The sequence below is a fragment of the Oryzias latipes genome, chromosome 10, assembly GCF_053564925.1.
Source record: "Oryzias latipes strain Hd-rR chromosome 10, Olatipes_Hd-rR_3.1".
NCBI classification, from domain to species: domain Eukaryota; kingdom Metazoa; phylum Chordata; class Actinopteri; order Beloniformes; family Adrianichthyidae; genus Oryzias; species Oryzias latipes.
This window is the reverse complement of record NC_136246.1, coordinates 6,888,611-6,914,474: the sequence shown is the minus strand read 5'-3', so window position 1 is coordinate 6,914,474 and position 25,864 is coordinate 6,888,611. Positions and strand designations below refer to the sequence as shown.

Genomic DNA, 25,864 nt, shown 5'->3' with positions numbered 1-25,864 from the left:
TCTGCAGGTATGAACGTTCAAAGAAAGAGCAGAGACTAGAGCAGGTCACCTGAGAGCGACGTGCACTCAGCCCTACTTTCGTTGACTCAGGTGTGAGGCAGCTCAGATGTAGCGCGGCCCCACCTCCCTTCATGGCGTGGAGCTCAGTCCCTTCAATCATTTGGTCAGATGAGACAAAGGGACGGACGGGGACACATGCTCACTCCAAACACTGCCAGCATGGCTGTACACCATTTATTTGTGTTTTTGACCTTCAGCACCAAGAGACCGATTATGCATTGTAATGACAGGATGGCAGCAGAAGAACACCACAGGCATGTCACATCTCTGCTCGTCTGCATACACCCAGGTTCTCTGTTGTTTTCTGACATTGATACAGTAGAAATGCACAAAAAGCACAAGACACCATTACAGGTACATCCGATTTTTCTCAATACAGCAGATTTTGACAATTTTTTTGTTTGATTTTTATTCTCCTTTGCTAAACATAAAAATATTTGTCCTTCATTTAATCCTTCAGGGCCCGACGACCTGTTTTCCCTTTAAGACACAGAAGAGTTTGGGAACCAGTGGCAGCTCGTACCTCGAATGCGGTCAAGACAAGCTGGGCGGCGTGTTTCCGTCACACTCAGGCGCAGCGCGCTCGTCCGTCAGTCCGTCCGCCCGACTTCATTCCGTCGCTCACACCTCCGATAAGCTCAGATGTTAGACAAGTCTACTTTGTCTTGATATGCATGTTATTGATACAAATAGCCTGAGAAAAATCACACCCTGCCCTGCCACCCGCCCGTCAGCTCACATCCACCCAAACTGCTCCCGCCCAAACTAAACAAGCGCAGACAGGCAGAGACCGGGACCTGTCAAAGGTCACACATCCACCTTCATACGTACCTACTATTTTGGAAATTAATAAATAAAGTAGCTTCTGGCAGATGTGAAGGATTTGATCCCATTCTTTTTACATGTTAGGTTTCATAAAGAACTAAATCTAAGTTGAATCAGAGAGGGGGGCAAAGCTTTGATGGCTTTGATCATGGTGCTGCCTTCCCCTCCTCAGTGACTTCCTCTTTTTCTTTTACATCTGCACATTAGTTATTGTGCTCAAGCACAACCCCCACCCCCCAACCCCCACATCCTCTGGCTCCACAGCCTGTTCGTCTTTGATTTTCGTCTTCCATTTTCAAGCACCCGCCTGACCGCTGTGACTTTGGTCGGCTTCTACTCGCTCTTCTTGCTGCCGCTGGCGGCGGACGACTTTGACTTTCCCACATAGGCTTCAAAGAAGAACTGGACGAAGAGCACAAAGTAGCTGAGGTACATGAGGGAGGACCACACAATGTTCTGCATGTGGGACGGACACTCCTGGCCCTGCTGCATCCACGAGTACACCAGGTAGTTGACCACGCAGCCCATAAGCATCTGGGTGATCTGGGTCAACGTGATGAACATGGCAAACTTGCGTGACACCTTGAATCCGGCGGCCCGCAGGGCGTAGTACGAGTACATGACGGCGTGCACCAGGTAGTTCATGGTCATGAACCATCCGCCGCCAGCCACCATGTCTTTGTAAGAGTACCAGGAGTAGAGCAGCACGGTGATGTGGTGGTACCAGTGGAGGAAGATGAGCTTCTGCTTCCTCAGAACGATGAAGAGCGTGTCACCTGCAGGCAGACGAGATCAGGAGGAAAAGCCACCAGACGGCAATGAGAACTTGAACCAGATAAAACCAAAGACAAGTCCAGAGTCAGGAGCATGACGAATGCAAACGCAGTCATCATGCAGTTCCTGTGGTCTTTCAGCCAAAGTAACAATAAGTGATAAAAAAAATCCTCATTTTTTGTAGTTATGATGATATAAAGGCTAAAGACAAAACAGTGGGTCAGATATGCAGTTATTTCATTTGTCTTTGTTAGCTTTAAATCACTTCATCCCATAATAAACTCAATAATATTACTTGATCACTGAGTAAAGGAAGGTTTGAACTTCTGCTGAGGTGGAGCAGATCAGAGCAGTCTCTGCTGCTCCTTCATCCTTTTATCTGTTTGACTATCAGCTGTGCGATCTTACCCAGCTCAGGCGCTTTACTCAGAACAAAGGCGTACGCCCAGAACTTGCTGACGGGTCCGTTGTAGAAGCTCTGGTCACAAACCGACTGTTTGAGCCCTTTGGTCATCAGGATGAGCATCATGTAGCTCCCGGTCCGTATGGCACCAAAGATGCTGCATTCACAGAGACGTCAGAGGATTAGGGAGTGGCTTCAGCTCCTCCCCTCAGGTCACGTGTGACAGTGCAGCTGAGGACACTTCCTGTTTACAACCCTGTGGTTTGACAGCTTATCCATTTCTTAGACAAACACTCACCCTAACACATTTGTCAACTATCCAAATCAACACCTGGAAAAATGTGTGACTAATGTGACAAATCAAAAGAAGTTTTGATTTGATTTGTTTAAAACAAAGCAAGAATAATGCACAAAACAATACAATCAGTAGTTATGCATTCGTACAAAGACGTTTCAAACTTAGGATAGTTTGCTTCAGCTGTCTGTGTTGCTGTTGCTTTGGGATGTGGGAGGGGCTGAGTCACTGAATGCAGCTTCTCTGAATAACCCTTTAACACAGAAGCTTTAGCTGCAGTGTTGACATTGTTTGTCTACCTTAACTCTTCAACCCTTTGCACAGCTAATGTAGTTCCAGCGGATTGTGAAGCGCAGAAAAGCAGCCTTGTGCGTAGTACTGTAGTACTACTGTAGTAGTACAGTAGTGAAGTCAATCAACAGAAATCAGCTAATTCTGCCGCAGTGAAGCGCAACTTTGCGCCATTATGCAACACTTTAGGTTAGTAAAGTGGTGCACAGCTGATGAGAAAAGCCTTTTTTGGCTGCATCAGAAACAGCTGATTCACATAAACGGTTGAAAATGTACATTACGTCTAATGTCGTATGTTATTTAGGCGTCTCCAGATACATCTTCAGTTTTTCAGGGTTTGGAAAAACAATAAATAAAACACACTTTACATCCACAATTCTTTAGAACTAATTTTCTAAAAAGGCCCGTAAACTGGTATTTGGACCAACTGTTACAAGGACAAATTAACAAAAGCTGATTTGCACATTAAGATTCTAAAAGAAAGGGTTGTTTTTTTTATTCAGTTTATCACATCTACCTTTCTCCACAAATTCAACCCTCCAGTTCTCATCGCTCTGGTCTCCAGAATGACAGTCAGGCGCTTTGCCATTCACCAGTCACTGCTAAAAACGTGCTGACTGGCAGGCTTCTCCCCGTTTGGCGGGCCTGTCTTTGTGTTGCTTAGCTACATTTATAGTCTCTCTTGGTTTTACACGTCTCCGTTTCTGATTCTATGAAAAATCCTGCAATCTTTTCTAGAGTTAGCTTCTTTTTTCATGTTAAACATGCTTACATGTCATCTGGTTCTTTGATTTGGATTCATTCTTGGTTAAATCCCCACAAATTCCTCCAAATACTCCCAAAACGACACGACATGTTTGTAATTATAGCGACGTTTTTTGAGCTCGACTCTTCAGACTCTGCGCTCTAATCCCAGTTTAAATCCCATTTTACCTGAAAACTGCCAGGGTGAGCGACCACAACACCAGCGGTTTCCTCAGCTCAAACTTCTCCCTTTGTTTCATGACATGGCGCCCCCCCAGGATGCAGGCGGCATAGAGAGCAGAGAACAGAAAGGACTTCTTCCTGTAACAGAGAGGAGACATTAGGGATCCACTGTCACGTCCACAGCAGTCAAACAGGAACATGTGAATCACTCTGAACTCCACGCCTGGAATAACAAAAAGAGGCTTTTAATTTTTTAAAGCTGAATGTTCCTCTTCCAGAAATGCTCCTATAATAACTGCAAACTGAGTCTGGACCAGGTTCTGCTGTAGACCTGAGTCCTTCACTGCTCCTCCCTTAGCAGAGAGCATTCTGGGTAAAGCGTTTTGACCTGACAGACAGACTGCTGAGGAGACCAGAGCCACTCTGAGCTAACCACAAATGCAGCATCTGTGGGCTCTGCTGCCTCTAGAATTTACCGCTCTTCTCTTCCGTTCAGTCCAGTCCTCAGAGCCGCCGGCTGTCTTTGGACTGAGACTGTTTTTGGCTGTTCCTTTGACCTTTGATCCCTCTAGCTTTAGCCTGATCTTCATCATTTAAATGAAGTCATGACTCCATGTAAGAATGAACGATGTTGCATTTTTCCTGTTTCTGAAATGTTGATTTTTGAAAACATATTGGCTATTATCTATAACAGATATTCTCTATTTATTGGGGTTTTTGCCTGGATCCTGTCAGGTTAGGACACCCGGTTCAGTCTGTTTCTGTCCCACACAGACCGGATCCACAATGAGAACAGAATCCATTTGAGACCAGCTTTAAATCCAAAAACATCCGTGATTTTTTCAAGAGACACCTGTAGTGCTGCCCGGCAGACAGGAAGCTCCATTAGGTTAGAGACCCGACCCCCCCAGCTCTCCAGGACACCACCTCCATAATACTCTTCACTAAATGCACCAAACATTGAAATCCTCTTTTTTTTATTGTGATGGATTTGAGGGATCAGAACTGAAGGGAAAAATGTTACAGGGACTAGAGTCCGGGAAGATTAGCTTTCCATAAGGACAAGTCTGTTCAGCATTCTGTTCGTCTAGAATGTTCCTCTAGAACAGGGGTGTCAAACATACGGCCCACGGGCCGTATCCGGCCCGCCAGGTGGTTTAGTCTGGCCCACACATGAAGAATAAAAATCATAAGGATGTCTAAAAAAGAAAGCAAGTTTCTAGTCCATTCCTGTGGCGAGTTATGGTTATTTAAAGAAATAACCAAAATGCGCAATTCCGCCACTAGGGGGAGCAAAGGAAAAGCTTAACAGGTGAAACAACATATCTCTGCATGTGCCAAAAACGAAACCTAACAGCTCTGTGTCTGGGTAGGCAGTAGTTTGGTTCCCTGTGAGCCTCACCACTGAAGGATGATCAGTAGTGACACTAATGACCAAAAATGTTGTCAAAAAGAAAAAAAAGGTTGAAGTGAAGTCCTGAGCTTTCCAGGAAAATGGAAAGCGTTTTATTTGTTCACGGAGCTGAATGCAAACCTGCAAGCTTGGTATGTCTTTAACAGGTTCTCCAAGAACATAACATTCAGCACCACTATGAGACTCTCCACAAAAAAAAGTTTCACCATTTGCAGTTAAGAAAAAAAAAGATTTAGCAACTATTAGCTGGATCGATAAATAACCAACTGTCTGGATTTACTGCAGCCATGACGTCAGTCATGGAGCAGTGAAAGCTAGCTACCTTATTGCAAACAAGTTGGAGCAAACATCCAATCCATTTTCTGATGGTGAACTTATTGAAAAATGCTGAAGGCGGCAGAAGTCTTGTGCCCCAAAAAGGAGTCGACCTTAAACATGAGTCTGTCAAGAATTACGATCAGATCCAACATCTCTGAGGAAACATGGGCAGCCATATGAAGGAATCTAGTCATTTATTGTATTTTCAGTCACTATTGATGAAAGCACCAACATCACAGATATGTACAGCTGTGCATATTTATTAAAGGTGTTGCAGAGACCGTCACAGTGGAGTTTCTGGAGTTGATGGACACAACAGCAACTGATGACTTAGTCAGCTCTCTAGTTACTGTGCTGGACAATGTTGGAGTGAACTGGTCACATGAAGTAATTTTGGTCACTGATGGCGCTCCATCAAAAGGTCAGGAAGAAGGCAGGTGTTGCCACAAAATTCAGGCAGAAACCAGGAAAAGATTCTTATAATAATGAATAATAATAATAATAATGGACATTTCATTGTGTTTTGCACACTTGAATGACAGTAAATGTGTTTCTGCACAGGATTTGAATCCTGATATTGACGGTCTTGTGAAGTTTCAGGAGAGAAAGGAGGTTAACTCCAAACTCTCATGTTCACAAATGTTTGCAAGTTTAATTTAGTGTCATTTTGTCATCGTTTGGACGTTTACATTTTAGGAAGATGTTTCATTTTTTTCTGTAGCCCCTCTTGAATTTATTATCAGGATTGCTTCAGTGTCAGATTTAAAATATTCAGGCTGTATAAAATTGAATAAACCAATATTTTTTAAAGTGAAATTAATTTTTTTTTTAAGATCCATTGGCCTCTGTGAATGAATGTGTAATAAGAAATAATCAGGCTACCATGTTGGTTGAGGCATGTTTTCCAATTGGGTAAAAAAACAAGAATAAAGCTGTAATTTTGCCTTTACGTTACTGTTCCGGCCCACTTGAGATCAGACGGGTTGAATGTGGCCCCCGAACCATAATGAGTTTGACACCCCTGGTCTAGAAAAAATGTCACGGATTTTTCAGTTCAAGCTGCTGATAGAAGAATTTAGCTGCTTGATGTTCTGACTTCAACAAAGAACAGATGCTGCACAGATAGGAGACATGGTTGGAGAAGGAGTCAAAGAATATGTCTTTGTCCAAACAGAAAAAACCTTCTCTCAGCAGAGGGGGTGGAGGGGTGTGTGTGGGGGCTGCCCACCATGTTCAAGCTGGTTTGATGTCTTTGCCCAGCAGGGCCGTGCACAGGATTTTAGAGAGGCAGGGGCCCAGAGTCAGAAAAGGGCAGCAAAAACACTTTTTTATTTGGTCTTTTAGCGATCTACCGGTACGAAGCCCATTGAGACGACTGTTGTTGTGAATACATAAAATTGAATTGATATGGAAAGTAAGTAAAATTAAAAAAACAAACTACTAGTACATAATAGATTGTCCTGTTTAGGTTTATTTATTAAATGTTTGTGTTTCTGCCTCCAAGCCCAGTTTCCTGCATTTGGTCTCCTAAACTTCCAGTTCCCTGATGGCTGGATCCAATTTGACTCTGGTTCTAAGCTCGGATTCTCTTCTGTGTCATATCCTCTTAACACAGGATTTTGTTCTGATTGGAAAGAATTTAATTCTAAAATATTGTAAAAACTGAATGATACAGAGTAAAAAGAAGACGATTCTAATCAGGAAATATTGACATATTAATTTACTGTAGTGTCAGACACGTAGTGAGGAAGCTTTGAACTCGCCATAAATCCAGATTTATTTTCAACTCAATATCCAACTTCCTGTTCCTACATGATCTGGCTAGAGTCAAAAGTGACGTCTTGACTTATATAGAGCATTTTTCTCAAATATATAGCATTTAAGCTCGTTAAACCAGTGGACTGCGACTAGTTAGACCAGAACTCTCAGATTCAAGCTGCTTCTTTGTCACATCTCTTCAGGTCTCCATGGGTCAGCAGCTTCTCTCAACGTCCTTAGCTCTCTCTCTGGCAGCTCTGAGTCCGAGTGCAGCCGCAAAGACAGAAGCAGCAGTGCAGAACCCCCGTATTACAAGAAAAATGGGTTTGATAGAATTTTGGGATATTTTGTAGCCACATTTTTTCTTGTATCTCTAACAGAAATGTATGAATATTAATACCAAAAAAGAGGCCAGAGGGCACTAGGGCACTTTTTGTAACAGGGCTAAAAGGGCAGGTGCTCAAGCACCCCTAGGGCCCTATGAGTGCACATGCCTTCTGCCCAGCAGATGAACTCTTCGAGCTGCTTTTAGTTGATTTACTGACTCAGGTCTGCTCTACTTATTTTGATTGTCTAAACACACACGACGCAGCTAATCAGCAGCACTAAGTTCAGCATGGGTGGTAGATCTCCAGGACCAGGGGTTGGGCAGCTCTGCTTTAGACCCGTGTGTGCAGCTGAACATCAGTGTTCTGAGCATCACTCAAAGCCAGATGACTAATCTAGAATTCAGGGTCCGAATGTTGCTGCACAATAGCCATGCCCATAACCATCTGCCTTCAGCTCTGGGACCAAAGCAGAAGCATGTCAGTTCTAAAAAGCTCAGAGAAGCCTCCTCTCAATCGCTCCACACTGACAGGCTGCTGCAGTGAAGACAGGAGGCTGTTTGTGGCGTGACTCAGCAGCTCTGTCAAAGGAAACAGGGCGTTGTGTTTTTCAGGCGGAAGGATGCTCTTATCTCTGCTTCTGCGCTGAACAAAAGGACAAAACGGCTGTTCAAAGTCAGCCGAGCTGCTGCCACAGAATGACAAAAGGGTGGACTGCAGGATGACATCACAGTTTTCTCCCCCACACAGGGGAGGGGGCAGAGGAACTCACAACACAGTGGCCTACATACTCCGGAGTGGCTGTGGGGGGGCTGCAGAGGATGAACAAGCTCAGAATTCCTCTTCAGGGAGGAGCCAAGGTCAGAGGTCAGCGTGATTCCATGATGAGTCCTGTATCCCTAAACATTTATGTTTCCTCCAAAGAGTCTGGATGCATTTATTTTGAAAATCATGTACAAATGATGGGAAGAAATGGATTAATGCCTCATGTAAAAAAAACAATACTAACACCTTCAGCTTATCACCATGGAGTCACAAGGATTACATGATCAGCCCTCCGTTATGTCCAGAGTAGAGGTAAGATCTTAAGCCCGAGCCCGAGTCAGAACCCGACCCGGCTCGAAATTCGGGTCGGGGACTAAAATGACAATCATTACGTTCTGGTCGGGTCGGGCCGGGCTTTTCTCTCGCTGAGTTTTTAAATAAATATATGTTTATAAAATGTATACTAAAACGATGTGTGGATACTAAACTAAGGAATACCTGTTATAAATAAATAATTTGGTTAAAACAGAGAAGGCACTGTAAGGTAATTCATTGCTATATAACTACTACTAAACAAGCGCAGAGGCAGAGCCAGGGCACGCTTTGCGCACCTGTCGGGAATGTAATTTTCCCTCCGCAAGTCAGCATCTATTTTTTTAGGTATCCCCGATATGGAGCAGCAAGAAGTCAAGGATAAACTTAAGACAGGGGAACTGAAAAGGCAAACACGCACCGCGGCTGCAGAATTTCTCTGCATAATGAAGCGAGTGCGCATCAAGATCTCTCTTTCACTCTCTTTGTCTGGCCTCTCATTCTGTGTTCCAGCATTATTTTGTTGTGCAAATGCATTTATCATGATCATAAAAATATGTAGATATTTTAACCTTATGAAATCTGGCGTTTTTTTCTGCCAAAAATACTTTGGGAAAAATTGAAATTTCGGGTTTGCTTCGGGCTCGGGCCTGCAAATCAAGTTAATTGGTCGGGTTTGGACCGGGTTGGGCTTTAATGCCCGCGGGCCTGTGTCGGGTCCGGCTGGATTTTTTAGGCCCGATCTTACCTCTAGTCCAGATGATTAATTGTCCTTCTGAAATGAAGAAGCATAAAAAGACACAGCCAGAGCTGCTGTGGGAAGAGGAAGTGCTGCTGTTGTCCCTTCTTAGAAATGAGAAATCCAGCAAGTTTAGGTCAAAGACTGACTTATTATTCCAGACCTGCGAGCTGATAAGCTTATAGAGCTGCTCCATCACATCGCAATGATATTTATCATTAGTACAGATAACTTTACATTTCATTCAAATGTGTTTTTTGATCATTAAGAAATAAAAGTCTTTGTGATCCCAGGGCTCTAGACTACATTTCTGCAGCGGTGCGCATAACTTTTCTTTTTTTCTTGTTTGTGCACCCAATTTCTCGACCACATTGCATTTAGCTCAGCAGTTTCCCATGGTCACTTTCCTTTTTAGCCACTGTCAAATCAGACCAAATAAAAACATGCTGTTTGAAAAAGCTCAGATTTGTGTAGATATCGGTGAACAACAGTCTCTCTGCTCTGCTCCATTCTGATGCTTCCACCTCCAAACAAATAGATCCATGAATGTCTTTGTTTTCCTCGTCTGAGCTGGAATCTGGTCTTAAACTGTACCGCTAGGTAGCTCTGATATTGATCGCCATTTTTGTTGCATCTGTAATGTTGCTATACCAATTATGGTTGGGGTTGTTAGGGGCTGTAAGCTAGCGGGAGAGAGTGTAAACAAAGATTTTATGGGATATCAGCAAAGGGCTACTCCTGTCCAAACATTCCCAACCACACCTCAACTAGCGAGAGTGATTTTCGGAAACCTTTCAAATAAAAATATTTTTGTAATTATAGTTTTATCGATCAGCCCTGCCTCATGTATTAACTACAGAAAGTCAAAAGAGTTCAACTTCCAGCTATGTTTCAGTTCCTAAATCAGATATGGTTCATGTGGCTCCCAGAATAAATGATGCATCCAGGAAGAAATCTCCAGATCAGCGGTCGGAGCTTCATTTCTCTTCCTGCTCTCTTAATCAGCAAGTGACAAATACTGCACCATCATGCAGGTTTTCTGCTGAAACTCCATCACGCCTTATAGAAGCCACGGCTGAGGCTTTGTAGGTGTTCACTGTCTGAGACCGGAAACAAAAATATGACCAACTAGCAGAGTCTGACAAGAATCTGAGGCAGAGCCAATAAACTAGTCTAAAACCAACCATGTGCCATCGGTCACAGAGATACCAACTACTGGACCATGGCTCAGTCACAGCCCATGTGTCATTCAGTACCGACCCATATCAGACTAAATACAAGTATTGTATCAGAACCACAGGCTTTTTCCATCCCTCGTAAAGTCACTAAAGTGCGTGTGTTCAGACTCGGACTCCATCAATCAATCTGGATTTATGTTTCCATTTCAGGCTCTAAAAAAATGCCTGATGCAAAGAAGACATTCTTTCAGTTCAGATGCATATGACCCTCCACAGAAGTGTCTGCGGCTCATGACATGGTAAAAGCACACAGAGGTCAGAGGTTAAAAAAGAAACAACAGGAATGCAATGACAGCCAAGCTTTCCCTGCTGGAACGCTGCTGCACAGCATTCCAGCAGAAACCTCCACCTGGTTAAGAAAAGCAGGATTCATACGAGTTGAACTTTTTAAAAAGCGCTTCATTCTGTTGAATATGGAAGAATTCCTTCTCAAATAACTAGAAAAATTATTTTCACAAACGCTCTTTCACTTTAACTCTCATAGTGAAAATAAATATAAAAATAATTCTGAACAAAAAAAATGTAAAATAATAAATGTAAAAAAGATAATGTTTGTAATATGAGCTCAATTTTATTAAATTGTTGTGATTAAAACTTTTTCTTATTGCATTTATCTACATTTGTTCAGTTGTGTTCAAAGAAGTTCAAACCTTCATCCACCTGTTGAGCCTGGATGTGACTAGGTCACCAGTAATCTCTGAGCCCACGAGGGAGGAACGAGCAGCAGATCTATGACCTGCCTGATCCAGATGGTTGGGAGAGCAAGGACATCCTCCTCTGGAATGATGTCCAGATGACGGACGTCCAGAAGAACGCAGTGTTGGAAACCTTTATAATCTCAATAATTTAGACAGCACTCAGAAAAGACAACATAGTGAATCTCTGGGAGACAACACCAAGACCACATCACAGTCTGACTGAGAGTTATCTTAATTTTGGAGGGAAGGAGGTAAAAACCAACTAGTTTTATCACAAGAAGGAAAGAAAAACAAGAGGAGTGGTGAACAGCACCAACTGTCTTCATTCTTCCGACTCCTGCCTTTGCCACAAAGCACATCTTTGTCCACTGTGGCCTTCTGCTCAGAGTAAAGCCACACACACACACACACACACACACACACACACACACACACACACACACACACACACACACACACACACACACACACACACACACACACACACACACACACACACACACACACACACACATCTCTCTGGGGCAGCTTCCATGTACATACACAAACCACCAGTGCAGCGTTTGCACAACTATCCTCACACTCTTGCAGAACTGTGGCAGTTAGTCTGAATTTGCTGTTTTCTCTAAGCCCGAGGAAGCACAAATGAAAAATACAGAGTCAGAGCTCCTGTGGGGATGGGGAAGGGGCCAACTCGAGAACCAGCAGAGACCTCATGTTTGGGAACCTTTGCTGAATAGAAACCGAGCAGCATCATCTCTAATGAACTGAAAATGTCAGTGTTTAGCTTTCTGGCTACTCCATTCAGGGGTCCAATCATCCCCATGTGATTCCGCCTCCGTTTTACAGCGGATGCCTTTCCTGGACCAACCCCCGCATTGACCCAGACCCAGGACCACCACATGGGAACCCTTAGAAGTAGTATCAAAAATGTACAGCACCTGTTATTCTAAAGAGGTCTCCAGTCCAGGAACTGACCTGACCCAAGCTGAGCTTCGGATGAGTCCAGGTAGAAACAGCAGTCAAACTGTACATGTTGGCTATGTTAAAGAGAGATGCTCAGTCCCAGTGGGTCCAAACTTTGGGAAAGCATTGGTCACATTTGTGTGTTTATGGAGTTCCCAGGGGCAAAATCACTGCACACGATTTGTTCCGTGTCAGAGTTTACTTGACCCCAAAGTACTTTGGTACTTTGTTCTCGCAGTACAGCACCATGGACCCGAGATCAGTATTGTTCTTCTGCGAGTACAAAACAATACAAAGAACACCAGATTTCTGTGGCTGTTCCAACAAAGCAATTTTCCCCTTGCAGGACTAATAAAAGTCTTCTAATGTCAACTTCTGGTTCTACAAATCCTATAAATAGCCAGAACACTCTTCTTCCACTTTCGGCTTCTCCCATCAGGGGTCGCCACAGCGAACGAGTCGCATGGTAGATTTTGGCAATGTTTTACGCCGGATGCCCTTCCTGACGCAACCTTCTCAAACCGGGCTTGGAACCGGCAGAGGTAGAGAAGGGAACAGGGAGCAGCCCGGAGTCGAACCCTGGTTTCACGGACGGAAGGCGCCGCAAACCAGCACGAGCTAAACCGGCTCCCTAGCCAGAACACAAAACATAAAAACTAAAGCCTGTAGTCGTAGTGTCAGCAGGACATTTGGACAAACAAGACAATGCAGGAGCTGTGCAAAAAAATCCACAAAAAAACGTACAGCTGCACTCAAAGTTCACGATGATCTGAATTCTTGAGGATTTAATGCAACAACCAATAATACCTCAACAAAATGAAAACATTCTAACTGATTTGTGGCGATCTACACAAGTTGAGAGGAGACTTGAGGCTGACAGAAGGGATAAATACTACCACTGTATGCGAGTGCAGACATAGTCAGTGATGTTCGGACGAATAGTTCACTGTGAGTAGGCCCTTTGTGACAGATCAGTGTCCTGTTATGTTATCAGAAAAGAAGATCTTACCAGAGTAACTGGTTTGTAATGTTGTTGTTTCATTGTGACAAACTACTGTCTATCTGAAATCTGGCTTCATATTTGATTAACTTGAGAAACTTTAAATCTACAAACAGAACAGTTGTGATAATTCCACTTACCCGTGCTTTTCAAACAGACAGTTCTCAAACTAAACCAATACAGAAACTAAATAACAGCAACATGACTGTATAACCTGTGGAAAATCCGAATTAACACAAGTTTAACGATCCACTCCCATGAAAATTGTGTTTTTAACATGTTCTTGTGGCATTTTTCTTCTTATGTAGGGCATATATAAAGAAAATGAAGCTCAACACTAAATTTCTGTGTATTTCTTTAATCAAATGGTTGTGAACCAGGAGCAGACAAAAAAATGCAGTTGTAGCAGTGAAGTAGGAGGTGCTACAGTCGACAGGTCCACAAGCTCCCTCCTCCACTCCATTTTAATATATCGACTTGCTGACAAATAATGTAAATCATGTACATATTTCAGGGTTCCTACATGTTTCTTCATGTTAAATTTAAGACTTTTTTAAAGACCCTTTTAAGATCTTGAATATAAAAAAGACCAACTTCTAAGCCAAATTCCCAGCCCTATCGAAGAAAAAAAAACTAAATCCCTGAATTTCAGAACAATTACTTGTCAATAATGAAGTAGAACACAGATTTTTGTTTACTTGTTTGTATCTGGAAAACTTCACCTGCAGTGTTGGGTATCCAAATATTTATCTATGAGTCACGCTGGTGGAAGCACATCTTCATCCTCACTTGCAATCTTCCTCCTGAACAATCTTCCCTGCATTGTTCTTTTTTCAATAACCTTTTTAATTAATAAGTTGACTGTGAATAAATTGAGTGTTCCTGCACAACAAATCAAATGTACCCTGGCTGTAACATGCGCATGCTCAGCATGTTTGTCTAGGGAAGCATTGGTCATATTTGGTGGTGATGATGAGACACCAAAAACCATAGAGATGCTAAGATTATAAGATGAAGTGCTGCCAGGTTGACAATTTTAGCGAAATCAGCCCACAGATGCTTTTGAATAGGTGTAAAAGCATCAAAGGCAAAACACAAAGCCGTGCGTACCTCCGCCACATCGGGCTTACTTTTAGCCCTGGCCACAACTAGCTAAAGCGGGTGTTTCTTTTGTTGTTTTTTTTGGCATCTGTTATGATAGTGCATAACGCGCCTTACTAAAACAAAGCTGGTTAAAAAACTACAACTTTAGAACAGAAAAGCCATTCGGAAAAAGTTTTAAACTGCACTATTTATGAGACCAAGATAACATTTTTAAAATCCTTTTTAAAAGCTTTTTTTCCCGAACTTTGAAATTCAAGGCTTTTAAGGGCTGGGCGTTACTGCCGGAAAATAAACTCTCGAATTTTAATTTTTTTTATTCGATTTCCGATTTATCCCAATCCCCCCCACACACACACACACTTAAGGAAAGCAATAAGTAAAAACGGCAGAAACTTAAAGCAAATTTACCTTTAATTTAAGACAAATGTAACCCCCCTTTCTGGGATGAATAATAAATAAATGAACACAGTCTTTGAATCAAAGTCCCAGCTGTGTTAGTCTGTGGCAGCAAACCCATACCAGTTCCAAACAACGGATGATTTTATTCCTTTCTTGGAAACAAACTTCCCACTCTCACTGGTAGCCATGTTGTCACTTGCTGTTTCGTGTGTGCTAAGATGTTGTTGTTTGTCGCTTGCCATACTGCTGTGTGAAACTAACGCTACGGAAACTCTGGCCAAACATGTGCCATTACACAAAAACTCAATTTAGTTATTTTTAAATCGCCGAACAAAAAATACGAATGAATCCATTCAATCGATTTTTGCCCAGGCCTACTTTAAGACTTTTTAAGATCCTGCAGGAACCCTGGTCTTTGTTTTCCTCGTCTTGAGTTGGAATCTGGATCAAGACTGTACAACTGGATAGCTCTGACATTGCTCACCATTTCTGTTGCACTGATACTATTAGGTTGGGGTTGTGAGGTAAGTAAGCTAGTGGGAGAGAATGTAAACAAATGGATGATGGGAAGGAAGGCAAGCTCACTCTACACCAACACACACGTCTGACAACTCTGAGGTAAATTTCTGATGAACTCCTGCTGCTCTGCAGAAACTACAGTATGTCCAAGAAAACAACACAGGTTTCTGGATTTTGGCAAAAAAACAGCATTTAGATTAAAAGATGATTGAAGTGGGACTTTAACCGGGGACTCTTGGTTGTTATGGTGTAAATATTTGTTTTAAAAAGATGTATGACATAAGAGGAGGATTGATTCTGCTGGCTTTGCTCTCCCACACCCACAGTGTTGAATAAAGCTGCAGGCTGACCTACTCTGGAACGCAGATTTGTCTAAAGTGGCCAAGAGATTTCACCATTATGTAACCCTGTTTGCAGTCAGAGAATATATCTGCCTGTGACAGTGAGCAGGTGCTTGTCTCACCTGTAAGTGTGTGGGTGACTGTGCCAGACATGGAAACATATGCAAATGTGCACACGTAGAGCCACATTTATCCAGTTCAGTGCTGCTTGGAAGAGGCAGAGGAAAAAGGTTTACTTTGCCAAAGTGTGGGAGGAACAGAACATGACAGAAGAGGTTCTGTCATGGATTCCTAACTGGTGAAATATAAAGTTAAATTACATGAAAAGGAAAGGTGCGTGATCCTCCAGAGGGCTCAGTTAACATGGTAAACTGCAGCATCGTTAATAAAAACTGCTCATTTGGGAGGATAACAGGATGATGGCAGCAAGCCTTTAACCAAGCAAATATGCTTTTAAATGTGCCACAACAGATAAGAAGCCATGTCAAAAATCAGGTGTCTGTGATAACTGAGCCCCATGAATGTATGCCAGTTGGACATCTGCTATGGTCAGAGGATTTCTAATTTTTATTCACTGAAAGTCACCCCCCATCTACCCGTTACATTTGTCCGCATATGTTTTTTCACTTCACTTTCATTGAGTGCTATTTTCGTGAACCATAATAAACTCTACTGTGTCTATCAAAGCTCAGTTTAAAACCGAAAAGACTCTTCCGAGATTGTGATGTAAATAAGCTTCATGGTTTGTTTACTTTGGAGCTGTATCAGACAGAAAACAAAGCTTTTTGATCCATTCAATTCAGTTGTTTTTTGTGGAGCTCAAATAAAAACTTCAAAGGCTCTGAAATGTACCAACAATATTAAAGCATCACTTTTTTCCTTATTTTTAGTATTTTCCAAAATGCAGATGTGGTAGCTCTGCAGACTAACCCTAGCTTAGCCAGTCGTTGATCAGAATGGTACAGTTGGCATGAGTCAACGATTAGTTGTAATTTATTACTACATTAGTTACAATGACAAACTGTAGAAGTAGGTAGAAAGCGTGTAAACAAGGACTGGATGAGCAAACATCTCAGAATGCACCAGCTTACCGGCATCCACTTGGTCTGGCTCAAAGTAGCTGTGGGTTTGTACGGGTCCGAATTTATTGTAAAGCAAGTTCCTTCCTGAATTCACCCTCACAATACACCATAGACATGTAATCACTGAGTGAAAATCTCTAATGTCACTCATTGAGGGGCAAAGATGAACCATAGAGTGGGAGCGACACCTTGACCAGTTTGCGCCACGCAATCCTACAGCAAGCCAAAATTGGCCAATTAGCCCAGATAAAGTAAAGTGAAAGTTCTGTTGAGTCTATTTATTAGTTAGACTTAAGACTTCCTGGTTTATTGGTTATCAGTACACACCAACTGTGAGGTTGTCTGGCAGGAAAATAATGACTGTTTGGTTTTCTGTAAGCGGGGCATAGTTGATAACATCGACTGCAAAAATGTGTTTGAATGCATCCATGCATGACTTGGTATCCTTCTTCAACAGAAACCAAGTCAAGTTTTATAATGGGAGTTGTGCCATATACAAACTGGTAGATCTGCATGCTGTGAAAGGTTCTCTGAGAGTTTTTATTGAACCACAAGACTTTGTTACATCTTGAAAGAGTCATAAAATGAAGAGATGAAAGCTCTGGAAACATTGTTTATGTCAAGATGAGGTGAATAGTTGTGTTAGAAGATATTATCTACAAGGAAATTTGTCTTCCATTCTGCAGTAAAATAAAGAAGACGATCAGGATTCCCTCCAAAAAATAAACATTCCTTAAAACTGGATTTCTGAAATGTTGATCAGTGTAACGTTGAATAAACTTGAAAAGTCACTGAGAGTGATCGGACATTCAAAAAGAGGGTAGAAGAATTAGCTAAATAAATTAGCATTACCGGTAATTAAATGAGTTAGCTTGAAAATATCAAAGATCCATTTGTAACTTGGAACTTCATTGGTAATGAAAGTTAATGGAAACGTTCAAAGCTTGTGTAAGAAAAGTCATATTGAAGAGAGGCTTGATACGAGTCGATATTCAATAAGTCAACATTTTCCATTACTTTTCATATAACCTTACAACAGGGGTAGGCAAACTAAGGCCCGCGGGCTGGACCTGGCCCGCCTCCATGTTTGGTCCGGCCCACTGAACAGTATCAGAGACCAGAGGTTTTTTCTTTTTTTATCTGGCCACACGATTGAGACCCGCATAGAACGTGACATTTTAACCAGCTCGTAATTAGTACACTGATCTAGTTTAAATTTAAACTGCAAATGTTGTTTTTAGATAGTGTTTAATCATTTGCTTTAGTGTAACTTCTAAAAACTTATTTTGTTTAGTGTAACTTCTAAAATCCTATTTTGTTTAGATATGTATCAATACTTTGTCAAAATTCTTGAAAAAATCTAAAAATATAAAATAAATAAAACAATGGATATAGTTCCTAGGGCAATCATCTACCAGCTAAAGCTTACTGGGGCGTGCACCATGACAATTCTCCCCTCCCGAAGAATGTTTGGCAAAAAGCAAGCTCAGCAAAAGCAGCTGGGCACGGTGGAGGTAAGATGATGGCTTGGGCTTGTGGGATGTCCCCTTCCAGTCACAGAGTGCAAAAAATAATTTGGAGGAAAAAAAAGCCAATTTTCGACTTTGGTTCCTTTCTCTACTGTCGCAGGGAGACTTAACTGGAACGTTTGGTTTGTTGGTTTCAGAAGCAGAGAGAAGGCAGTTGAGGCTGAAGAAAACTGGCACAAAAGTAAATAGAGCACAAAATCCAACAGTAATGGTGATCAGACATGACAAGCCAGCAACCGCAGTGGCATCTCCCAACACACACATGCAGCATCTCCCAACACATGTAAAATCCCAGGAAACAATCGAATTTAAGCCACTGAAGGTGAACGTGTCTCCATCAGGCTGATGGAGCGTGAAAGTGAGCAACAACACTTCAGGAAGACCTCGGTTCTTCAGCAGGTCGTTAATAGTCAAGAGAACAATGGCAGCTTGAAGCCTGAGGTTCTTTAGCATGGTCAGGCCCCTCCCCCAACAGCTGCCACTGGTACAGAGGCAGCAGCATGCAAAAATACTTCACCTTCAACTGCACCGTCATCAAGATGAATCTTTGACGGCAGTAATGCATTTAGATGCTCCCCTGCCTAATATAGTTCTGCATGGGGTCATCCTCTCCATCCTGTACATGACGGACAGCACAGCGCCTTTTCCAAGAGGCTAATCCAGCTTCACTGTCACACCAACCTCTAGCATTACCTCACTCCATTAAGACTTTATAACTCTTCATCCTTTTGCCATAGATAAATTCATTTGATGTTTGTTGTTTTCTGACCGAGTGCTTCCCTGTTTTTGTCACTCATTGTTTGTCATTGAGCCTGTACACGGAACAACCGAATTTCCAAAGCTGGGATCCATAAAGTATCTTTATCTATCTTATCTCATCACAAAATCCATCATGAAACACAAATATGGGCAGCTAGATGGTCTGCTGTAGCTCAGTGGGTTGAGCAGCTAACTGCCATTCAGTTGGTCAGAGGTCCAATTTTCTAGATTAGACTATCACTTGACCAATACACATGAGGACACCGGTGAGACCAGGATTCAAATCTCTGAAGGTAATCAGGTCCATCACCAAGAACCCCACACACACAGAGCACCAGCTTACTCCCACCCTGCCCTCCCATGTCCAGGGACATGGCGTGCACACTTGGTTTCTGCAGGCGAAGAAATGTCAGCTACGTTCAGCTTCTACAGTTCTGGCTAAGCTTCTGAGTTTCTGAACTTCATCACTGCCACTGCCGTGCTTCTGATCCTTTTGATATACTGTATTTGATGATATTGTCTTCTGGTGGTTCCTGTAACACATGTAGCCTCTTCTTCTTAAAGCTGTACGCCTCTTTGCATGACCGTTTCTGCTAATTGCATTTTGTAGAGTGCAGTGTTCCCCTTTTGCGGTCCTGCAGTTTTTCATGGAGCTTTTTTTTACATAGCAAAGTATGTTCTGCATCCTGATTGGGTAGAGACCTTGTCAATCATTCTCCTCCATGCAATGTCTCCTGAACAGAATGCACTCAGTTTTCCTCACAATTCTTCAGCCGTCTCTTTTCATTATACTGGACTTATAGTTCCATGAGGGTTCGAACTTAGTGAGTTTACCACCATTAAGAGGTAGGGGTGTGGTCTTCAGTCAAGCCTACTCCTGAGTGGTACCCATAGAAATGCTGACTCAGTCCAACGAGTACCAATCACTGCCTTCTGATGTCGTCTGGTTTCACTATGTCAACGTCCGCACCCCAAGAAAATGGCAACTGAATTGACTTCATTTCATTGGAACTGGAAGCAAGTCAGTTTCTATGGGTGACAACACACTCACTCTGTCCAGTTCTCATTTACAGTTAATTGTAATCCGACTTCCCAGATTTCACCTAGTGCAGGTTAATTTTAAAATGGATCCCCTGCGTTAAACAAGGGAGCACTGTGATTTATAACAACTCTACTCATGTATCATCAAGCATGTTCAGGTGTCTCACTGTGATGCTGCAGATGTGTCAACCCTAAAACATCTTCTGAAACCAAGAAAAGTTCTCTGTAATTTTCTGGACTCTTTGAAACTGAGCTGGGCTTCCTGCGAACAGAGTAACAGGATACTGGCAGGAACCTCCTTCACTTATCAGGTACCAGAAACCTGAGCCCACCAAGCACAGTAATTAATTGAAACTTGGAATCCTAGTTCCAACATTGACCAGAGCCCATGAATGATAACTGCTGAAATAAAATTCCAATTACAGCAGAACTGTATTTGTCATCCCCACTGATGTATCAGTTCATGGACATGGTCTGTAGAAGTCCATCAAATGTTGATCAAACTTTGTAGTTTAGACAAAACCTCCAAGTCTGTAGTTTCACAGAGGAGCTTAACTGTCCTTCATTTCTCTTGTTGTCCTTGTTTCTGTTGTTATCACCTATATACAAATATATTTCCTTTTTCCCATGAGGGCAAACATTATGTCATTCAAGTAGGTTTCATGACAGAAGTTTAAAATGCAGAAGTAAAAAGCCATGTCAGTCTGTGATGTGTGCACACATGTAAAGTACAAATTCAATTTCAAAATTCCTTTATCAAGAGGTGAATTTCAAACAGTGTCCCCAAAGTTTTTATCTACAATCTGAGACACTAGAGTCAGCATGTGTCCCTTCCTCCGCCATGAGGAAGGGACACATGCTCATCGCCATGTTTCTCCACTGAAGCAGCAGAAGTCTGAGGAGAAGCAGAAGAACCCTAGTCTGCAGATAAACCACCTCAACATCAGAGGAAAACTCTCCGCTCTCATGTTGGTTCATGATAAGGCCAGCTTTGGGTTATCAAAGTCCACAAATATATACCGCATTTATTGGACTGTAAGCCACACCAGATTATAAAGCGCATCAAGCAAATTAAAATCAGCCATGTGAAGATATGACCACACCACACAGAAATCCTAGAGGGGCGAAGAGCCAGCAGGCGACTGGTCAGAAACGTTGATGGGAAGTGTCTCTATTGAACTGTACTGTTATTCGTGTTGGCCTCTTTTGCAGCTCAGATAAAATACAGGATTGTGTCAGGTAGGGCATCCGGCATAAAAACTCTGCCAAACCACTTGTGCGAATCAGTCAAAGCGGTTTTGCTGTGGCGACCCTTAAACGGATATGCTGAGAGATGGACAAGCAACCTGTGCAGAAAGTCAGATAAGTCAATCTTTATTCACAATAACTCAATATTATTTAGTTGTAACACATAAAATACAAAACAATGCTCTCTCTTTTTCAGTTCATTATGTTAAAACTGTTATGATCACTCCACCTGGCTCTTGACCACATAATGTTTCAATAATCCATCAAGTGGTGCAACTTCATGGTTTACCAGTCATACAAAGAATTTGGACAGATTTCTGAGCGTCATGTACCAAAGAAAAGAGGCCAATAAGGACAACAAAAATACATACGGCACTCCAGTTTATTAGTTGCACGATTTTTTTTTAAAGAAAATTTTATTTTAAGTGTGTCTTAGAGTCAGAACAAACTACAGTAGAAAGGTGTTGATTTTAATGCAAATCATTTTTTATCTCATATGTGAAGGATTAGATTTGTGCACAAATTTATTAACATCTGTAGTTAGTTCTGACTTTTCTGCTGCTAGACGGCGTAATCCACACATTCATTCGAAACAACACTTAGATCTGCTGATACATGTCTTCAACAAACCACATTCCCGCCAACAGACTTGAAAGACCCACTCTGGTCATCTTTTAATCCATTTATAAAGCATCCCCGGGTGGTCTTCGAATTATAATTTTGCCATTTCTAGCAAAAATAAAAAGATCCTGTGTCGTTGTCTAAGACATAGTTTCTGCAGAGAGGCAGGAGTACATTAGAGATTCACCTCTGAGTTGTAGATGGGACAACTGGCATGAAGCAACTCTGTCCTCCTTTCCCCTCCCCGTTACTGAGAGCTTGGAGATGGGAGCTTGTGGCCCGCCCAGCATAACTTCTAAAGTGGTGTCAAATTATTGCGTTCATCGCAATTAACTAGTTATAGACAAATTAGCATGTTTCTTTTATTGCATTGATCACATTTTTAGTCTATTATTATTGTCTTGTTAACAAATATAAAAACAGAGGTTCAACTGTGAACTCAGCTGAAACGCCTCTTTCATCGCTTTCATACCGTGCAGGTCACGGTGTCCATGTTGGCGGCACGTACCGTGTCACTGGTGTGACATTGTCAATGTGTGACTTTGTAGTTCTTACACTGTTTTTTCCCCCCAGAGCAGTCAACTTTCTAAACAAAATATGAACTTTCAAAATAAAAAAAATAAACTGTAACAACTGTATACCAATTATGTGCAATGAAGTCCACAAAGTGCAATAACGATTACCGGTATGTGCAATACATGTAAGTAGGTATGTACATATCAATAGTTCCGAAAAACTCTTCTCTTGTTCTTCTCTTTATTCCATATATATATATGTATATTACTTTATTTAAATTGCCCAAAGCAGCTGGAGAGAACCGGGATTTTTGTTGTCACAAGCTTCTTGTGTAACTATGACAAAGGATTTCTGATTTCTGAACTAACCCAAAACAACTATCATCTATTACGTAAGGGATAAAGCCTGACAAGGTGTTCGTTATCATAAATTGATGGGGTAAGTGGAGTGCTGATTCCATTGGGCAGTAATTTGTGGAACAAGGTGTAAACATGTGTATTGTGGTATTAATTTTGTATCAATATTTTTTGGATTATTCAAAACGTGTTCATATTGTTTTGATGTGTTAAATTAGAGCACTCTGGACCTGATGTTTTGTTCTTGGTGCCCCCCCATTTGTTCGATATTGGTGGTGGTGTAAAAGTAAAGGTTGGGGATCTGCAGTTATAAAAACACTTCCTAAAGCTATATTTTAGTTGGGTTTTGATCTTTTCTGTGCTACAACGTCACCCAATTAAAATAAAATACCTAAAAATGAGGCTTTTATAGAATTTTTTTAAGTTTTATTAAAAATAGACTAATTAGGTTAATTAATTAATAATAATAATTTATACTTTATTCATCCCACAATGGGGAAATTCTTCTCTGCATTTTGGCCCATCCCCTGGGAGGGGGGGGGGGGTAGATCCGCCAACCCTTCAGTTGTTGGACGACCTGCTCTACCGCCTGAGCTAAACTGCCGCCCTCCAGGTCATTCATTGCATAATAGCACTAATTTCTACTTCATAAATCAGCTCAAACTGCAGCTGGACATTTGTTCGGTGGAGTGCTCCTCTTCTGTGCATCCTTTTCCAGCCTCACAGCTCCTGCTGTTCAGAACAAGGATTCTGAAGAATGGACATGAATGTTTTGGGGAGACTACTTGTCTAATTATTTGTGACTTTTCAGTTTCAGCTATAAATTATAATCAAAAATGAACCAAAAACTAAGCATCATTGAAAACACAAACAGTACCAGATCAGATTATTAAAAAAACGTGATCAGGGTTTAGAAATTACACCATAGGATCAATTTTCAACTCAAGATTAACTAAATGCAACTTTAAATTAAACTGCTCTGACCTTAAAATATCATATATATTGAAATCAAACTGCACGCGCCTTTACCCTTTGGTTTATCTCTTCTGAGCCATGAGAGCGGTTCGGCACCGGTAAGGACGCGGGCCTCTCCCCGCCTCACAGCCATGTGCTCCGGCCCAGTCAGCCTCACCGCAGAAAAAGCTCTGGGATGTCGGCGCAGATGAGCAGCAACCTGATTGGCTGACGCCGTGTCAGCAGACATCAGAAGATGAACGTGATTGGCTGTTTGTCAGTACCAGGGCATGGACAGCTCCCACACGCCGCGGCCATCCTCCTGCTCTCTCACAGACATGTTTCTCTCAACTGACCGGCGGTTCGGTTCTGCTCAGTTGAACCGAGCATCATGAGAGTCAAAACTCAAATGGACGCACAGTGACTGTAGTAATGCTAACTATAACAGTAGCTCGCTATGCTTTCCTCCAAGTCCGAGCCCCCGGCCATGATGGTCCACGATGACGGTCCCCGGCGTTAGTTTCAAAGCACGGACCGAGAATGCAGCAGAGCCTGACAGACATCACCCAGGAAAAAATGCTTATGTTTCCATCTGAAGCGTGAATCCGCCACGCATTTCTGTGAACTTTTAGCCTGTTTGCGGAACATTACGGATGCTGTGACCGCCTGTGCGGTACCAGCCTTCAGGTTCGACCGAACTGAGACCATCGGTAAGATTAAACACAACAAACGGAGTCCCGCCCGGGCAGAACAAAGAGGCTCAAAGCCCATCCCGACGCGGATGAGGCAGCCGGGTGACCTTAGTTTATGGCTGATATGAAGGCAGCGGGCACGAGCGCTGCCGGAGGATGCGGAGCCACGCGCGGAGAACCGGCGGGCTTTATAGACAATCCAGACAGACGGAACCGTGTGTCTGGTCTGGTTTCACGGCGGAAACGGCCCGTTTGTGGTTCCCGCGCAGAGAACAGCAGACGGCTGATATAACAGGATAAAAGAGGGTTAATCCCGGTGAGCAAAGCTGATGCATCTGCGCCGGAATAAATAGGCTTCGGTTCGTGTCCAGCTCGCGCTGAGGCGGACTCGGTGGCGGGGGGGAAGGGGGTCAGAACGTGAAGCCTCACCAGTTCTCCTGCATCCACCGGATGGCTTCCTCCTCGTTGAACTGCCGCTCGAACTCATACTCATGCAGGGCCAACACCGACATGCTGCTGCGCGGCTTCAGACGGCTCTGGAAGGTGTGCGTGCGCGGCCTGCTCCCCTCGCTCGGTCTCTCGATGCTCTGCTCCCCCTCAGCCCAGCACTCGCATCGCTCGCGCGCCTCTTAGGACCCCGCTGTTATGAGCGAGCAGCTCTCCTCGCGCTCTCCTCCTCCGCCACCAGCTGCCGGGCCGACGCCCTCTTCCTGAAGAAGGTCGCCGCTGGGTCCTAGCGCCACAACAGATCTCCAGCATCCATTAAAAGCTCTTGGGTTAAATCAGACCAAGTCTTGCGAACAGTGACTGTTTGTAGTTTTTTGAACATCATTGCCAGACCTTAAAAATAATGTTTTCTATAGTTGCTTCATTTGTTGTTGGACATTGTCATGCTTTCATGGTTGTGTAGCCGGGGCACACTTTTGCTGTGGGGTGCGTGCAGCGCCGGCTAAGATCTTCTGCATTGTGTTTTCAGATTAATAACGAGTCTCACACAGGAATTGCCATCCAGGATGAGGGATTTTACTGTGTTAAAGCAACAACAACAACAAAAACAAAATACAGCACGTGTTTTATTTCTGGTCTCACTCCAACACACACCTCCACTCAGCAGTCTTCATGGAGACTGAGGGGAATGCCGCGAAAGAACAGGAAGTAGCGAACCATCAAAATAAAACTCTCTGCTTAGAACATTCTTCTACAAATAACAAAATAAAGATAAAAAAAGGCAAAATTTTGATTAAATTAAGACAACAAATATTACATGGGCTACATCCTCCCCTCCTAGATTTCGCCAAAATCCATCTAATAGAAAACAAAACCTCAATACTGGGCAATGGCTCAAAGAAAGCTCTCAGCTTCACAGTGAATTAGAAAATTACCCGCTATACAGGTTCAGGGTGATCAGACCTTAGTCTCTCCTAGATTGATATGATGGCGTCTACACAATACAGGTACCTTGCCACCAATACTCGTAGATTCTGAGGGTTACTTAAATACCAGGTACCAAAAAAAAAAAAAAAACTATCCTCTGAACTTTCAGAATAATGTCAACAATGACTGAGACTTCCTACTAAGAGAACTTGCAAATCCT

The 25,864-nt window shown here is 42.6% G+C and overlaps 1 protein-coding gene across 1 annotated transcript; it reads right to left on the bottom strand.

Moving 5' to 3' along the window:
* Positions 1-219: 219 nt before the first annotated feature.
* On the bottom strand, positions 220-24,984 carry elovl6 (ELOVL fatty acid elongase 6). The gene is made up of 4 exons (XM_004086493.5): positions 24,700-24,984; positions 3,582-3,713; positions 2,068-2,219; positions 220-1,661 (listed from the first exon to the last, which is right to left on the bottom strand). Exons 1-4 carry the CDS (start codon positions 24,780-24,782, stop codon positions 1,219-1,221), a joined length of 810 nt encoding a protein of 269 aa, XP_004086541.1. The 5' UTR covers positions 24,783-24,984; the 3' UTR covers positions 220-1,218.
* Between the last annotated feature and the right edge of the window lie 880 nt (positions 24,985-25,864).

Coding starts and splice junctions, on each gene's coding strand:
- elovl6 (XM_004086493.5), bottom strand. CDS start 24,782: ATGTCGGTGTTGGCCCTGCATGAGTATGAGTTCGAGCGGCAGTTCAAC. Junction 3,714..24,699: donor CGGTGGATGCAGGAGAACTG/GTGAGGCTTCAC, acceptor TCTCTGTTACAG/GAAGAAGTCCTTTCTGTTCT. Junction 1,662..2,067: donor GAGTAAAGCGCCTGAGCTGG/GTAAGATCGCAC, acceptor GTCTGCCTGCAG/GTGACACGCTCTTCATCGTT.